Source organism: Trichogramma pretiosum, unplaced genomic scaffold (genome assembly GCF_000599845.2).
Source record: "Trichogramma pretiosum strain Unisexual culture from Peru unplaced genomic scaffold, Tpre_2.0 scaffold74, whole genome shotgun sequence".
Classification (NCBI taxonomy): domain Eukaryota; kingdom Metazoa; phylum Arthropoda; class Insecta; order Hymenoptera; family Trichogrammatidae; genus Trichogramma; species Trichogramma pretiosum.
The window spans coordinates 104,116-121,015 of NW_019641708.1; the positions used below are offsets into that span (position 1 = coordinate 104,116).

At 40.0% G+C, this 16,900-nt stretch overlaps 3 protein-coding genes across 5 annotated transcripts; all 3 read left to right on the top strand.

Annotated features, from left to right (window-relative positions):
• Positions 1–846: 846 nt before the first annotated feature.
• On the top strand, positions 847–2,879 carry LOC106659570 (chymotrypsin-2-like). The gene is made up of 4 exons (XM_014382170.2): positions 847–1,286; positions 1,372–1,679; positions 1,755–2,018; positions 2,721–2,879. The coding sequence occupies exons 1-4, from the start codon at positions 1,250–1,252 to the stop codon at positions 2,874–2,876; spliced, it is 765 nt and encodes a 254-aa protein (XP_014237656.1). The 5' UTR covers positions 847–1,249; the 3' UTR covers positions 2,877–2,879.
• Positions 2,880–4,032: 1,153 nt separating this feature from the next.
• LOC106659656 (ATPase family AAA domain-containing protein 2-like) lies at positions 4,033–11,987 on the top strand. 3 transcript variants are annotated; one of them, XM_023463118.1, is made up of 14 exons: positions 4,033–4,631; positions 5,186–5,402; positions 5,485–6,022; positions 6,241–6,409; positions 6,479–6,557; positions 6,707–6,953; positions 7,022–7,242; positions 7,335–7,627; positions 7,702–8,201; positions 8,284–8,470; positions 8,550–9,028; positions 9,101–9,286; positions 9,804–10,734; positions 10,807–11,987. In XM_023463118.1, the coding sequence occupies exons 1-14, from the start codon at positions 4,626–4,628 to the stop codon at positions 10,858–10,860; spliced, it is 4,107 nt and encodes a 1,368-aa protein (XP_023318886.1). In that variant the 5' UTR covers positions 4,033–4,625; the 3' UTR covers positions 10,861–11,987. The 3 variants fall into 3 exon arrangements, with proteins under 3 accessions (XP_023318886.1, XP_014237820.1, XP_014237819.1); XM_014382334.2 differs by having other exon boundaries at positions 4,034–4,760; positions 6,704–6,953; XM_014382333.2 differs by having other exon boundaries at positions 4,034–4,631; positions 6,704–6,953.
• A 977-nt stretch (positions 11,988–12,964) lies between these two features.
• LOC106659456 (ATPase family AAA domain-containing protein 2-like) lies at positions 12,965–15,358 on the top strand. The gene is made up of 6 exons (XM_014382029.1): positions 12,965–13,118; positions 13,177–14,363; positions 14,442–14,583; positions 14,659–14,733; positions 14,793–15,267; positions 15,337–15,358. Exons 1-6 carry the CDS (start codon positions 12,965–12,967, stop codon positions 15,356–15,358), a joined length of 2,055 nt encoding a protein of 684 aa, XP_014237515.1.
• Positions 15,359–16,900: the final 1,542 nt, after the last annotated feature.

Consider the following 16,900-nt stretch of genomic DNA (forward strand, 5'->3'; position numbering starts at 1 on the left):
CACGCGTGGTGGCAGCAGCACAGCAACGTCGATGACTGCAGACTGCACAGTAAACGGTGGTGGTGGCGATGGTGGCAGCACTTGCTGGAGGACATTGATTGGCGGCTCGACTCGAAATAAATATTGAATTTTGCCCCTTAGCATCGAAGAGATTCAGAAGATTAGAGACATTTAAAAATGTTTAAATCTTTTTAAAGTTTGACAGAATAATAATGAAGTTATTGGCGTTCGATGTAGTTGCAAAATGTTCTAATTCAATATTATGTTTGATTTGTTTATACGCCTATAGGTGAGTAAATTCATGCACTTGAAAATTAAATCTAAAAATTTATTATGAACAAAATGACTGTTCAATAAATAATAATAATTAGTCATACTTCATAAATTTTCCATTAAAAATTCGAAGACGTGCTATACCTATTGTAAATATTGATATTGTTTTCTGTCATTTGTTTGTTTCACGAGTGTTTATGTCGGCGGACAAGTGGCACACTCATAGCATCGCGATGCGCTCTGCAGTGCGGCATGAAATCAATTTCAATTTCAAGATTCCGACTTGAAATTTTAAAAGTCAACAATTCTCGCTGAAGCTAGAGTTACTTTTTTTACGAAAACCAAAGGAAAATCGTGTAATGAAAATGTCAACACGAGTCTAATTCAAAAGACTCTCGCGGTAACTTTTGCGGAAGGAAAAACGAAACAAAACGCACCTGCTCGAAATTAATCATAATTCATATTTTCCAGTGTCTACAAAACTTATTGACGTGGTGTAACTATTTCTTCCTTTTTTTTTACCTCATGTTGTATCTCGATAAATAAATTATTGAATGACTACATTTGTGACGCGATAAATTTAAACTCGAGTAGGTAATTGCGCTATAAGTACCGGTGTCCCTGAACTTAATATTTTTTTTTTTTGTTCCTGCTCGTTTTCACAACACAGTGCTATTGTAAATTCGCCTTCTCAACGTAAACTTATATATTTATTAGTAATCGTCGATTTCTCTGTAAAAAAAAAACAAGTGCTTCTACATTATTTGGGAGAATATTTCGTTTGATATTTACTCAGCTGTCGATTGTCAACACAATAGAAGAATAGAATCGAAAGTAACTTTATCTCAACTGCGAATTCTGATTTATTCGCGCACGTACCCATAAAATATAAAAAACTTAGACCGGTCTCTTGAGAGCGCAATTCGGAAAGTGATATCGCTGAAGACGCTTACAAGGTTTAAAATACTTTTACATCATGAAGATTATCATCGTGCTAATGATGATAGCGTACGGTAAGTATAACAAAATATATAATCTATAAAATCCACAAATCGACATCAATTATTCACCTCGTTTTGCTGCGCGTCATCGTGCCAGGCCACTGCCAGGACATCTCCCTGCGAATCCTCGGCGGCGAGAACGCCGCGCCGAATCAGGCGCCGTGGATGGCGGCGTTGATTCGCTACGACGAGGACGTCTTTTGCGGCGGCGCCCTGATCACCCCGAGACACGTCCTGACGGCGGCCCACTGCGTCAGTCCGTACACGGCCGAGGAGATCTCGGTGCTGCTCGGCAGTCCCAGTCTGGAAGAGGACGACGATCCCGAGCTGCTGTTCCGGGCGAAGAGACTCAACTACACGTCGGATCACGTTAATTTGGAGGCGCCCGGCATGGGCATGATAACGGTACGAAAAACGAGAGATACTTTACTCTTCCTGGATTATACGCGAATGAAAAAATTTTGCTTTTTTTTTTTAAAGCTCGAGAAGGAGGTCACCCTGTCGAAAACCATCAGGACGATCCCGCTCGCCGTGACGGAAACTCCGGCCAACGTCTGGGCGACTCTGACCGGCTACGGCTACCAGCAGAGGCAGGAGAACGGCGGAAGCATCGCCCCGTACCTGCAGACGCTGCCCGTGAGGACAGTCGAGCGCGCCAGATGCGCGCAGCTGCTGCAGGGATTGGCCAAGATCGGCCCGCATTCTCTCTGCGGTTACACGAGCCCTACTCAGGGCGCCTGCTCGGTTAGTTTTATATTATTATCATTTTCTAAAATACGGGGTAAAGTGGCTAGTTATGGGCCACTTGAGAAAAATTTTCACTTTGCATTCTTATCGAAATTGTGCGTAGCATGGAAAAAAATGTCTGAAAATAGCTTCTGAAAGCAAAAAGTTAACCTTTCGAATCAATACATATAATTCACATAAAAAAGCTAACAATATTTCCCAAGAAATGATTAAAGCAAAAAAAGGGAATCAAGTAGTTATGGGCCACCCTACAGGGATACCAATGATTCTGAACTAAGGACTGGGTTTAATTTTTATTTTCGAGCACTGAACGTCTAAAAAATGAACATACGTGTTTCAAAATGTATAAGGAAACTTCTGTCATTCTTAAAAATTAAATTGAACCGTTTGAATTGTGGCCCATAACTGGATGGACAATTTTACCGAATAGCCCAGTTATGGGCCAGAGCAGAGTTATAAATCCTATAAAAAAAAGATTTAGCGGTTCATAAGTAGAGCTGTTCATTTTTTCTGAACGAATAATATTAATAGAAATAGGGAAAAAATTTTAGAGTCAAAATTTAATTTTTACTTTTATTCATTCAAATAATAGCTCACAGTGGCCCATAACTAGAGGGTGGCCCATAACTAGCCACTTTACTCTATAGATCGTTTAATTGATTGAAAATTTTCTTACTTGTGTGTTTTGTTCCAATACAGGGAGACAGCGGAAGTCCTCTCGTTTATCAAAATCGACTCATCGGCATCGCGGAGAGCGTCCATCCCAATTGCGCCGCGGGAAAGCCAGACGTTTACATGGACGTCCTGTACTATCGGTATTTCATTAAGTATTACATTGGATTCAAAAGCCCTTGAATAAAGAACGATCCGAAAATTCAAAAAATTGTTTTTGTTTCTTACTACTTTTTACTCAGTTCCACTCCCAAAACATATTATCGAATCGTTCACAATGAAGAAATTAATCGAGCGAGACAGTTGCCCATTATTTATCACCTTACCGCAGCGCGACTGATAAGAGCACAAAACTCTTAGGTTGCATTGTTTACTCATTTGACAGTTAATGTGTCGCTCACCACCGAGCTCACCGTCAAAGTGACAATCTGTCGTGCTCCCCCCTCTACATTTCCGCGTCCATATGTTTTAGTCCGTGTAAATATATCAGAATTCGTATATCGATTTTATTCAGCTCTTTGCACGATTAAAATTCAAAATGTACTTATTCGTTCGAACGTGGGCCAATAATGAGTTCGTGTATTTTTCTTTGACTCTAGAGGATTATAGGCTCGGTCGAATTTGAACCGACCAATAAGTGGATTACTACCTGCTTGGCAATGCAAGAAAGCTCGAGGACAAGGCATAAAATTGGAATTAGATTATCAAATTCCCCCTCGTACAATGTTAAACGAAAAAACACGAAGGACGGTGCGAAACGATATTTTTATTCACGAAGAAATATTTTATGTATTTATAGGTATATGAAGCTCTTCTTATCGCTCGCGAGTTTTCAATGCGCCATCTAGTAATAAATTCCAAAGTACAAATTATTTGTAGTTTGATTACAAGAACTAGATTTTTATTTGTCTTTTTTTAACTACACTAAATATTTGATCGATTCAATCAAACATTCAATCTACTATACTTCATGGCAGAAATATTTCATTTATGTTCAAGCAACGAAGAAATTCATCGAACGACACGTCCGTCGATCTGACGTCTGTCAAAATTTTCGGCTCCCCACAATTACACGTGCCAAGTTCGATTCTTATACTTTTTCCAACGCCCCGATAGCTTGACTCTCATGATTTATGCTTCCGAGAAAACGACTCCGAATCTCCGATCAAATATTATAAAATCGTAAAAAACCGTATCATCGGACGGTCACGATGACTGTCAGCGAAGATGCCGAACGCGGAGCATCGAACCGCGAACGGTTGACAGTTTTACGAGGCTAAAAAGCGCGGGCCGCGAGCTTTGTTTACATCCTGCACCGAGGCAGCGTAAAAAACACATCGATACAGGGTGGTGGTAGTCTCGATCGCGACTGCCGCTGGGAATCGCTCGTATAGCCGACGCGAACTCGGCCGTGCACTCAACTATATAATACCCTATCGCAGCCATCGACTGTTTTTCGTTCAAATTTTCAAACGCCCATATACAGTCCTGCGTAAACGCTGCGCGAGGCTAGTCGAGCGAAGATAGGGTTAATCTTTTCGCTTACCACGATACATCCTATCGTATCGTATATTAGTGCCCGTGGACGATAAAAAAACGCCGTTACAATCCCTATCGACATTTATATCATCGTATATTTCGTCGTGCCGTGCACCTGTGCTGGTGATCGACGAACTACGGCTGCAGCAGCGCGAGCGACGACGTCCGTATCGCGCATGCCGTGCGCCCAGCAGCAGCAGTGACAGGGAAAATTGTGGACTCGTGAGTGGCTGTTGTGGTGTCGCGCGACAAAACGACTAGCATAATATTATACTGCTCTGCTGCAGCTCCTATTACACGGGCGGCCGCCTACACACACACACAGACACTTTGGAAATTAGAAATTTTTCTCAATAGCGGTCCAGAGTTCTGAGTGGCACACTCGAACGGCAGATGAAGGTACACGCTTTCTCAGGCACTTTCCAATTACTTTTAATTTCCTTCCTCGTCATGTGTGCGATGCAGCGACCTAACCTATGACTCAGTGCTCCGATCGCACTATCGTGATACTTATGTGACACACACCAGGTATACTTGTGCATTATACTCAAAAAAATGTATTACAACGTCTCTCTCTCTCTCGATTTGATACGCGGGGGGGGAATGGCGACTCCGTGTGTATATACTGTGACTAAATTTTGTCGAGGTTTATCTCGATGAGGCTGTTTTAAAGGAGATCGAATAGAGATGTACCCAATGCATACGCATAAATTGCTCAAGGCATAGTCATACATGTACGCACACATGATGCACCTAGTCTAGATTATTATTGCAATTTATTTTATTTTTGAAGTTTTTATTTAGCTATCCTTGAAACTTAGAAAAAGAATTAACTCTATTTGTCAAAAGACTTCAACAATTTTTTTTTATTGTTTTTTATGAAAAAATTTCAAAATAACTTGTCATGCATTTTATAAAATATTTTTTGTTAAATTGTCCAACCGAATCTGCAGATCATGTCACAAGAAGAAGCTGTTGATTCTATGGATACAGAAGACTCAGATGAGGAGGAAATTTTTGATGGAAGACATTTACGCAAAAGTTTAAGATCTTCTTTGAGGTCACAAAATCATTCTGCTCAAGAGAGTCATTCAAATAATTTAAATATTAGGCGAAGTACTAGGAAAAAATTACAAACTTATGAAAATCTTAATTCAAGTTGGATTTTTGGTAAGAGAGTAATTTACTTTTTTCTTTTTCAATCTATAACAAATGTTTTCTTAATTATTTCAATCAACTTCTCGCTGTGCAGGAACTCAAACTTTAAAAGGCTACCCAATGTATAAAAAACAATCTTCATCTTCTGAAAAGGAGATGGCCGATGAAGATTCTTCTCATGCACCTCGGATGAAGCGAAGGTCTTCCTTAAGATCCCATGAAAATCTTTCTCCCAAAGGGTCTTCAAGACATTTAAGCAATAATCACAGCCTTAACTCCAGTCGAGAACTTAGAACTAGGTCAAGGTTACGGGGTCACTCTAATCGAGACCATTTAGAGGATGAAGACTTTCATAGAGAATTAATCGAAAGGCCTGATCGTTGTTTACGTAAACTCTCCGATCATCATGAGCATAATTTACCAGAAACAATCAATACAACAGAACGAAGTCAGAGGAGTTCCGAACCGTGTGAAAGAGAATTAAGAAATAAGTCCCAATTAAAATTAAGAAATTCAAATGGAGATAAGAACGATAAAGAGAGAGATGGTCAAAATAAGACTGATACTAAAGTTAAGGTTGAAATAAAAGACAATAAATCTGATGTTAAAACTAATGAAGAAAGAGAACTCAGGTAATGATAGTATTGATTATTTAACTAGACTAACCAAATGATCATTTCCCTTACAAAAAGCATCAAAGTTTTGCTATTGATAGTTTCTCAATAGAAACTAACAATTTTAATTTTAATTGGTTTTAATTGGTCAAAATTGTTTAAATTTCTATTTTATTTGTATACACTATTAAAAATATTATCCCAGAGTGCAGTCATTGTAAAATTTAAATTTTTAGGTCAGGCACATTGAGAACAAGAGAAGGTCCAGTAACAAGGCAAAGAAATAATGGAAAGAGTACACCTAAAGTCGAAGAAGATGATGAAGAAGATGAAGAAGAAGATGATCAAGAGAGTGATAAAGCTAAAGATGGAAACAATGAAAATTCAGAAAATGAGGGAAATGAGGTAAGCTTGAGTAAATAGACTTGCTTTATTGTATTACCAGTATAACTAAAATTTTATTACTATTTTTAGGGCTTTACTGATATGTATTCAAGAGTTAAGCGTCCTAGAAGAACTTCAACGCGAGTGAGACAAAAAAGGCAACTTGCAGGTACGTTTTTTAATTATATACTAATCAATTGAAAAATTAATGACAACAACATTTGATGAAAAAAAGAAAATTTTTATTGAATGTTAGTTTGAACAATCTTTATATGATGAAGTTATTGAAATTAATTAAAATTTTTTTTAAACTAGAAGACAGTGACATGAGTGAATCAACTGATGAACCTGGTCCTCGCAAATACAGTTTGCGTCAAAAAAAGCCAACCGTAGAAAAATTCCAAATTCGAAACGAACCTGTAAGAAGATCTATGAGGGAGAGACGATTTAGAGATATGTATAGTACAGCCGCGAGACGACGTAAACACCGTAGTAAAACGTCAAGTAGTAGTGACTCTAGTGATTCCGAGGCCCAGTGTTATAAATCTAAAAATAAAAAGAATAGGTATACATAAGTTTTCTTCTTCAACTGTAACATGTGATTAAAACTAAAATCTATCATCTTTATTTTAGACAATCATCTAATCCTCAAGGAGCTCCTTCGACTTCTGATCGAAAAGCAGATATCAGTCCTATATCAGTTGACTCGGATATCACTTTCAATGATGTTGGAGGATTAGAGTCACACGTACATTGTTTGAAAGAAATGGTAGTTTTTCCCATGGTATATTCTAACGTTTTTGAGCGTTTTCATGTAACACCCCCAAAGGGTGTTCTATTCCATGGTCCTCCAGGTACAAAACAGAAAATTTGAAACACTTTTGCAATTTCTTATCTCGCTATTTCTGTTCTATTAAAAATGATTGTAATTGACTGCGATTCACAGGCACTGGTAAAACTCTGATTGCAAGGGCATTAGCAAATGAATGCAGCAAAGGTAGTCGAAAAGTATCGTTTTTCATGCGCAAAGGAGCAGATTGTTTAACGAAATGGGTTGGCGAATCAGAACGTCAACTAAGATTATTATTTGAGCAGGCTCAACAAATGAAACCATCCATTATATTTTTCGATGAAATTGATGGTTTAGCACCTGTTAGAAGTACCAAACAAGATCAGATCCATGCCAGTATCGTATCGACACTACTTGCTCTCATGGATGGTCTGAATAATAGAGGAGAGGTATTTTTCGATTTAAGTAGATTTGACGATGAGTTTCAATTTAAATTATTAAAACACAATCTTTTATTCTTCAGGTTATAGTTATTGGTGCAACAAATAGGATCGATGCTATTGATCCCGCTTTGAGAAGACCTGGGCGTTTTGACAGAGAATTATTTTTCCCTCTTCCCTCGATGAAAGAACGATTAGAAATTTTGAAAATTCACATGAAAAAATGGGGCAACCCACCTGATGATCAATTATTGCAAGTTTTGGCAGACAAAAGCACTGGATACTGTGGTTCAGATTTAAAAGCTCTTTGCACAGAAGCTGTTATTCAAGGACTAAAAAGAACCTACCCTCAAATTTATCTAACAAATAATCGCTTGTTGTTAAATCCTACTAAAGTCGAAGTAAAGAAAGAAGATTTTGAAAAAGCTAGTTCGCTTTTGGTTCCTGCATCACATAGAGTAACTCCAGCCATTGGCCAGAAACTCTTACCTTTTATGGAACCATTATTAGAGCCAGTATTACAGGAATTGATCAGCATAGTGCAAGAAATGTTTCCTCAAGGAATGAATCCAGCTCTGGCCAAGTTAGTTTAGAGAATTATTCATTTATCTACTTAATTTGGTTAAAAAAATGTTTGTATTATACTCATCACACATTTTTTTTAGAACTAAAACGACTAAAGGTATACATCGACCCAGACTTGTTATTACTGGTGGTACCAAAGCTCGAAATCAAAGTCCACAATTAGCAAAAGCTCTTCTATATCATATGGAGCATTTAGCAATTCATAATTTGAATGTGAGTACTCTCTTTTCAGAAAGTGCAAGATCACCCGAAGAAACTTGTGTACAGGTAAATTTAAAAAAACGTTTAATTCATAGAGTTCATATGTAGCAAGATTGACATTTGCCATTTATCTTTTTATATTCAGGTTTTTAATGAAGCAACAAGAAATGTTCCGTCCGTTATTTACGTAGAAGGAATCGATCAATGGTGGCCTTTAGTTCCAGAAACAGTCAAAGCTGTATTTCTATGTCGCATTAGCTCTCTTAGCCCAACACTGCCAATTTTTATATTAACAAGTAGTGAAGTTGATTATGAAGAATTACCAGAACAAATACAACAACTATTCAGTCAACTTAGAGGAGAAGTTTACAATATCCCTGGTACAACAGAAGAACAGAGGGTCAAGTTCTTCAAACCGATTTTCACAACTATGAGTTTGCGACCGCCGGTAATAAAACTAAAAAATTTAGAAGCCCTCGAAGAACTTCCATTGGCTCCTGATCCAGAGCCGAAAAAGCTTTCACCAAAAGAACTAAAGATTTTGCACGAACAGCAAGAAGTATCTTTGCGACAATTGAGAATATTCTTGAGAGAAATCTGTGCCAAACTCGCTAGAAATAAACAGTAAGTAATTTTTTTGACCTCTATATCATTTAATTTTCGAATGCATCTTTATGTTTTATTATTTTTATTTAGGTTTTACATGTTCACGCAACCCGTTGATACAGAAGAAGCACCAGATTACAATGATATCATTTCACACCCGATGGATCTTGAAACAATGATGACTAAAATTGATCAGCATCTTTATATGTGCGCCAGAGATTTTCTCGATGACGTCGACCTTATTTGTGCAAATGCTTTGGAATACAACCCAGCTAGGTAAATATGCTGTTTTTGTAACTCATAATTTTAAAGTATCAATCGTAATAATTTTATAAACAGTTTTCTATTCTAAATTTAGAATATTTGTACTATTTTTTTGTAAAGATTAATTAATTTAACAACAATATGATCTCCTAGTATTTTTTCTTGAAGAGTTAATGTAGATAAAAAAAATAGCATCAACTTCATTTGAGTGCGTTTATTAGCTTATGCAAAATAAGGCCATTAATTAGAATTTTAATAAATCATAAATATTTTTAATTGAATCAGCTTACATAGTAGTTACTTCTTTGGATTATTCGAGAGGTATTTTTAGGTTCATAGTATTGTGCATTTGCTATTTTTTTTCATACTGTACAGGCTTTTTATGTTATTCATTAGAGGGATGAATATTCAATATTTTATTTAGCTTGATATTTTTAATAGGCTAAATGTATTATAACTGATTTTTAGTCGTTTATACATTGATTATAACTCTAGTATAAAACTAAAATTTTTCTAAATAATTTCACAGAAATCCAGCTGATAAATTAATAAGACATCGTGCGTGTTCGCTTCGCGACAATGCCTACGCATTGATCAAAGCTGAGATGGATTCAGATTTTGAAGATGCGTGCCAAGAAATTTCTAAAATTCGAAAAATGCAAAATGATTCGGAGAGTTTTTCCAAAGAATCGAATGAAAATTGTCCATCTGCAGATGCCAAAGCTGATGAATCTTCGCACAATGGTGAAAAGCATCGCGAGAGTGATGTTGGTACTACGGCCGTAAATGGTAGGACTTCGACCAGTTCACGCAAACGGCGCCTGAAGTCTTCATGGGCCCGAGGTTTTGTCAAAAAAGTACATAAGAAAAAGAAGATCACTTTCGAAGACGGCAGTTCGGGTGTCGTTGACCAAGAAGAAACGGAACAGGGTACCACCCATGAGTTCGAAACTGAAACCACCATCGTGCTGAACGGGCATATATCTGACAATAGCGAATCCGATCATGATTCAAACAATGAAAACGCACAGAAATCCGAAACAAATATTCAAAATGATCAACCGGATCAACCAAATGAACAAGAAACAACAACAAAGTCCACGTCTGAGGTTGTTCCAATTTCCACGAATATGGAAGTTGCCGATGAAGAGGAAGAATCGCAACATGAAAATGTAAATGAAAATTTGAAGGAAAATTTGAAGGAAAATTTGAAGGAAAATTTGAAGGAAAATGCTGAAAATGTAAGCTATTCCTTTGATAGCGATTATGATCAGTTGACGTTTAATATCGAAGATTCAGAGAGTGTTCTCATCGATCGAGATGAACTTGAAAATGGCTATGCCTACACAGTTAAAGCTACAGCTGATTTTCCCATTGACTTATTATGTGACGCTTATGTTCAACTAAGACGACGAGTTGCACAGTACTCCAAAGTCCATGATAGAAAAATGCTACCAAAGGTAATCATTTACTTTTAAATAAAATATTCATTCTTTGGACAATTTTTAACAAAACATTTTTATTCATTTCAGGAATTAATGGAAGATGTCAAGTCTTTTGAAAAGTACCACACTCTTGAACAGTAGTGTTTTTTTACTTTATTATTTAAGGGTGAATTCATACTCGTAAATTGCATTTTTTCATATAATATTAAGTACGGAAAATAAGATGTAACACAATCATCACCAGATTGAAATGTGTTAGAAAAAAACTATTTTAACCATTTTCGAAAAAACTAATTATTGTTGCAATCACATAATTTTCTGTGAAAATTATCAATTGCGGCACAAGTCACGTATGTGTAAAAGAACGAGGTGAAGGGGTTTTTATATTTCACATACTATTAATGTTTAAATGAACGAAGGTAATGTTACGTTGCACGTAACTATCCTAGTATTGTATTGGATTATTTTCAATATTCACTAGTTTGATGGCATTAACGAAATGTTGATATGAACAATTTTTTAAATTGAAATGAACTTGTGATTATTAATATCTGTAGAATCATTAGAGTTAAAAATTCACAGATTTCTTTAGATTTCTTAGATATTTCAAAAAGTTACGATTCAAGTTTGTTATTTAAGAATTATATTCAATATTTTAGGTTCTGGAGGAATTGCAGTACTTAATAAAATAATGAATCTCCCACTTCTATTCGATTAAACATTGAAGCGAATATGAATTTTTTTATGTGGCCGTCAAGTGTATGTTCAAATTGATGGGTACAGAATCTGGAGTCTTCATTGCTGTTCCTTCATTTCGTTCTTAGATTTTGTATACTGTTACTATTAACAATAATTTTTTAGTTCTTAACCATACGCTATTTAAAAGTAATCTAATATGTTGTACATATTTTTATATTATTTCGAATTCACATGTTTTTTGTAGTGTTTGTGTTTTCATTCGTTTTTTTTTACATTTTTGAAATAAAATCATACTTGATGATACATCGGCATATCATTGATTAATTTGAATAAAAATTATTATTTTTTTATTTTCCAAATAATAGGGTAACAAAAAAATAAATCTATATGTAGCTATATTTGAATCGAAAAAGATTAAATTTTTACTATTGATAAAAAAAATGTACCACTTTTGCGAAGCAAATAAGTTTTTCGTGCATAGAGGATTTGAGTGTCTAAGAATTATTCAGTATGTACTATTATATAGTGAATATATTAAGACAATACGTTTTTTTATATTGATATATAGATCGAGACTTCGTAATCGTAATGATGGATGACGATAATCACAATCAGTATAATTATTTATGTTATTTTTCTAAATAGGTATATAGTTTGTAAAAAATTAACAGAGTCTTGTTAAGTTTTATGTGCTGCGCGAGCACAGCGATGAATATTATTAATAATAATATATTTTTTTCCTCACTCACATTATGATTAGCTGCAAAGTAACTGCCACCACGAAACGATAAGACTTCCGCCAGTTAATTAATTATATTGCCTTGTATTCAGAAAAAAGTTCGATCGATTGTTTTGTGAAACGAATATAAAATTACTATCATGGCATCAATGAACTATCCGAGGAGATTGAAACTCGAACCAGTTTCATTACATTTACGAGCGATGAATTTATAAAAAAAAGATCGGTAGATGAGTCACGAATGCACTGCCTTATTTATTGTAATGTTTATATACGTTTGTACATTATCTTGTATGGTGTTCAATAAATGAGATTTATTAAAAATAAACTTCATCCACTTCCTTGATTTTGAAAAAAAAAACTCGAAAAAACATTCAACATTTGAATAAATGTCCAGTCATGGCGTTGTTTTGTTTTTGTTGTTGTTTTTTTTTGACAGACTAACCCCCCTCTCGTAGTAGCGTGTCTGACAAAATGTCAAGCTCGTATTATGAAATTTCTTCGTGACAACGTCTAACGGTAATCCGGCTAAAATTCTTAGTGCGAAAAACTGGGCCCAAAAATAACCAGGGGGCCATAGTATATGTTATTATATCGTTGTGCGCGAGTCGTGTGCGAAAAAGGGGGGTACGTAATTCGGGTATACGATCGGTATGGCGTAGAGAAAAAAACTTCCGCAGGTGTCAAGGAGAAAGAGACAGATGCATACGTGAATATGACTCGTCTCGCCAAGGGAAAACTCAAAAGAACTTTATAGTTCTGCACACATAGCCGCGTAAAAGAGTATATTGGGAAGAAAAAAAAAGCATGGCCGGAGTCAAGGATTTTTCTTGCATCGGCGGTCTGGAGAAGCACATCAGAATCGTCAAGGAGATGGTCCTCTTCCCGCTGATGTACGGCGACATTTACGCCAAGTTCAATCTGCGTCCGCCCCGTGGACTCTTGTTCTACGGACCACCAGGTAACGATACTCTACTCGCGTTCTTTTTCGTATCGATAATCCGTATTCAAAAAATCAGGTACCGGCAAAACCCTGGTGGCCAGCGCGCTGGCGGTCGAGTGCAGCAACTCGGAGCGCAAGGTCTCGTTCATCTCGCGCAAGGGCTCCGACTGCCTCAGCAAGTGGGTCGGCGAGAGCGAGAAGAAGCTCCAGAAGATCTTTCAGATGGCCACGCAGAGCCGGCCCTGCATCATCTTCTTCGACGAGGTCGACGGACTGGCGCCGATACGCTCGAGTCATCAGGACTTTGTGCACGCCAGCGTCGTGTCGACTCTCTTAGCCCTCATGGACGGGCTGGACAACAACTCGGAGATCATCGTGATCGGCGCGACGAATCGCCTCGACGCCATCGATCCGGCTCTGAGGCGTCCGGGTAGATTCGATCGCGAGCTCTACTTCCCGCTGCCGTGCTTCCCAGCGCGCAAGGAGATCCTCTCGATTCACGTGAAAAGCTGGAAGCAGCGGCCACCCCAGAAGTTTCTCACCTATCTGGCCTCGAAGACGGTGGGCTTCTGCGGCAGCGATCTGCAGGCGCTGTGCACCGAGGCGGTGATGTGCTGCGTGCGACGCAACTATCCGCAGATCTACGCGACCAAGTCCAGGTACCACATCAACGAGAAATCGCTCAAGGTCGAGAGGATCGACTTCGTCAAGGCCCAGCAGAACATCGTGCCGGCCTCGCATCGCATAGCCATCGCCCCGGTCAGGGTACTGCCCCCGGAGATTCGACCTCTGCTCGAGGACCGGCTGAGTCAGATCGTGGCGACGCTCTGCGCCGTCTGTCCGCCGGAAATGATCAGCGTCGCAGCCGTAGCCGCCGACGATGGGAGCACCACGACGAGATCGTCCGCCTACTCGACCAACTGTCCGCGGCTGCTGCTCTGCGGACTCGACGACTGTCACACGCGCCACCTCGGCCCGGCGGTGCTGCACACCCTCGAGCATCTGCCCTGCCACATACTCGACGTGACGACCCTCTTCGAGGAGACGGGCCGCGCCGTCGAGGAGTCCATGATACAGAAGGTCAAGGCTGCCCGTCACACCTTGCCCTCGCTGCTCTACGTGCCCGACGTGCTGTCCTGGTGGGATCTCGTCGACGAGGTGGCGCGTGTCGTCTTCGTCTCGCTCATCAAGAGCTTGGATCGTTCGGTGCATATACTCGTTCTGATGACGGCCAGGTGCAGCCGAGATAATTTACCCTTCGAGGTTTGACGATAACGACAAAAAAAAAAAAAATGAAAGGGAAGAAACTGCTATTTATTCGATCTTCCCCACACGGCACAGATCGCGGATCTGTTCACCGAGTATCAGGGCGAGACGTTCGAGGTCGAGTCGCACGGCGCCGCCGACCGGGAGAAATATTTTCACGAGCTGTTCGCGCGAGCGACGTCGGGCTCGGACAGCGCGTCCAACATTTCGTTCAACGGTAAGGAGATCGGAGCATCGCGAGTCGATACATCTTTAACGAAATTTTTTGTTTTCTTTTTTTTTTCGTACGCAGGAGAGACGCAAGATATATTCGCCACGAAGAGGTCGAAGAGGTACAACACGGAGAGTTTAGGAAGAACCAAGTCGGGTAATTGTTGCGTTCGAAATGCATCCTTGGGCCACGTTTGATCTTTTTTACATTCGCAGCGACCCTGAGCTTTCCCAGCAAGCGAGAATGCAGCTACGGAGGCGGCGGCAGCGAGAGGCCCCTGGCCAAGCGTCAGCGACTCGGCGGTGGCTTCAACAGTCTGGCCAACAGCAAGACCCATCAACAGCAGCAGCAGCTACAGCAGCCATCACCGTATCAGCTTCGAGGACAACAGATCAACAACAACAACACCAGCAGCAACAAACTGACGGACGAGCAGATTCAGGAGCTGATCAGGCGCTGCGTGAGGCTGACCGAGGGCTGGCTGTGTCTGCAGCTCGAGACGCTGTGCGCCAGCCTCGAGGCCACCATGGTCAATCATCAGGACGGCACGGAGATACACGGCCAGCTGCAGGACTGCCTGGCGAATTTCGAGAGGCAGCAGTCGTCCCGCTGCTCCGGCGATCATCTGCATCATCGTGGCCACAACAACAACAACAATAATAATCTGCATCGTCGGTTCGATTCGACAAAGTAAACGACGAGAAAAAAAATGTATATAAACGGTAATGGTTTTTGCTATACGCTATATATTTTTTTTAGGAACCTGTCGGTGATCAGCTGACGATCCCCTCCCCCCGCGGACGCGCTGCAGTTGTGTCAAAAATTGAATCGGCGGTGCTGCTTCGGCGAAGAACGAAGACGAGATCCGCGTTGTTGTACCCATAATGAAGCGTGTGTGCTTCGATTACTGTTATTCATTCGCACATTGAGAAATTTTTCACTGTGTCTCTCGGACCCGAGGAACTTCGATAGGGAAATCGTGGTGGTTCGATGATAAAATTTGAAAATAAAAAAACAAAACAAACATAAAGCTTTTTATCGAGTTTACTTTATTCTTTCAAAACGATAACTTTGCCAACGCGCGAGCTCCGGAGTGTGTACCCGAGTTGCTTCGAGCGTCGATAAGTAATGTCTGCCGAACTTGGTCGACGATCTCGAAGAGCGACTCCGAAAAGCCGCAATCGCTGTGTTCTCTGGCAGGCGATGTGTAGACAAATTTCCACTGGCACCTGCTATCGGCAGCGATTCCACGATCTCCTCTCGGCCCCAGGCCAGAGCCTAAGTGCAGCGCGGCGAATTACCTTCCTTTCGCTCGACGCGATTGGCGTCCACCTGGCCGAGCTCGAGGAACTTCCTCACCTCGTCGATTCGCATCGAATCTATCGTATATATTTTAAAGAGTTCCCGGATCTTCTTCAGCCAGTCGTCGATAAATTTGCGATACGTTGCCACCCGATGCACGACTCGCTGCCGCTCCGAGCCACGAACTCGATCAGACTTCGACCCTCGCGCTATACCTGTTTCCCGGTACGGTCGATCACGGCCTCCAGGAGAAGATCGTCGATCTCTCTCTCTCTCTCTCTCTCTCTGTAAAAATGTCACGGAGATCGGGGGAAGCGCCCGGGGCCCGTCCAGCCGGATGGAGCGAATCGCGTCGCTCCGTTTCCACCCTTCCAATCGACCTTTTCGCGCTCGCTCTTCATCACGATCCGCTTCGTCGGAATCGTCGTCGTACTCGAACATCTTATTGAAAACACGCACACACACACAAACCACTTGGAGTTTTAAATATATATTTAATTTTATTTTTTGATCGGCTAGAACTACCACTTGTCTAAACTACGTTACGAGTATTTTACTCTAAAAAACTACGCACTGACATTCTGTATCGCGCGCGTGACTTACTCATACGCGTAAAATAGTCACATTCAAAAAATGCGGGGGTATCCATCAAAGTGATATCAACTTTTATAAATTTTGTTGCCCGTTATCGATTGGACGAATCGCTGTGATTTTGTCGAGCTTCGAAGTAATTTCGATCGAGTTAATCGCGCTGGAGATATCGAACGATATTCACCCAACGACGGCATAGTAAAAATCGCGTCTCCGGGGGGATACGCAATGTATCCGTAGCAATTTTATTTATTCATAAATCTTATAGCAAAGTGCGAAAACTACGTACGTACGTACGTACTACTACTACTACTACTACGAGAAAGAGATGACAAACATATTATAAGTAAAGCTGCCGCTGTGAGTTTGCGTGTGTGTCGGGCAGGCGGCAGGCGTCGCAGGCGCGCGGCCGACGACAAGTAGTTTGGAT

Coding starts and splice junctions, on each gene's coding strand:
- LOC106659570 (XM_014382170.2), top strand. CDS start 1,250: ATGAAGATTATCATCGTGCTAATGATGATAGCGTACG. Junction 1,680..1,754: donor CCGGCATGGGCATGATAACG/GTACGAAAAACG, acceptor TTTTTTTTAAAG/CTCGAGAAGGAGGTCACCCT. Junction 2,019..2,720: donor CTACTCAGGGCGCCTGCTCG/GTTAGTTTTATA, acceptor GTTCCAATACAG/GGAGACAGCGGAAGTCCTCT.
- LOC106659656 (XM_014382333.2), top strand. Junction 6,558..6,703: donor ACAAAAAAGGCAACTTGCAG/GTACGTTTTTTA, acceptor TTTTTAAACTAG/AAGACAGTGACATGAGTGAA. Junction 10,735..10,806: donor ATAGAAAAATGCTACCAAAG/GTAATCATTTAC, acceptor TATTCATTTCAG/GAATTAATGGAAGATGTCAA.
- LOC106659456 (XM_014382029.1), top strand. CDS start 12,965: ATGGCCGGAGTCAAGGATTTTTCTTGCATCGGCGGTCTGGAGAAGCAC. Junction 14,584..14,658: donor GTCCAACATTTCGTTCAACG/GTAAGGAGATCG, acceptor TTTCGTACGCAG/GAGAGACGCAAGATATATTC. Junction 14,734..14,792: donor TTTAGGAAGAACCAAGTCGG/GTAATTGTTGCG, acceptor TTACATTCGCAG/CGACCCTGAGCTTTCCCAGC.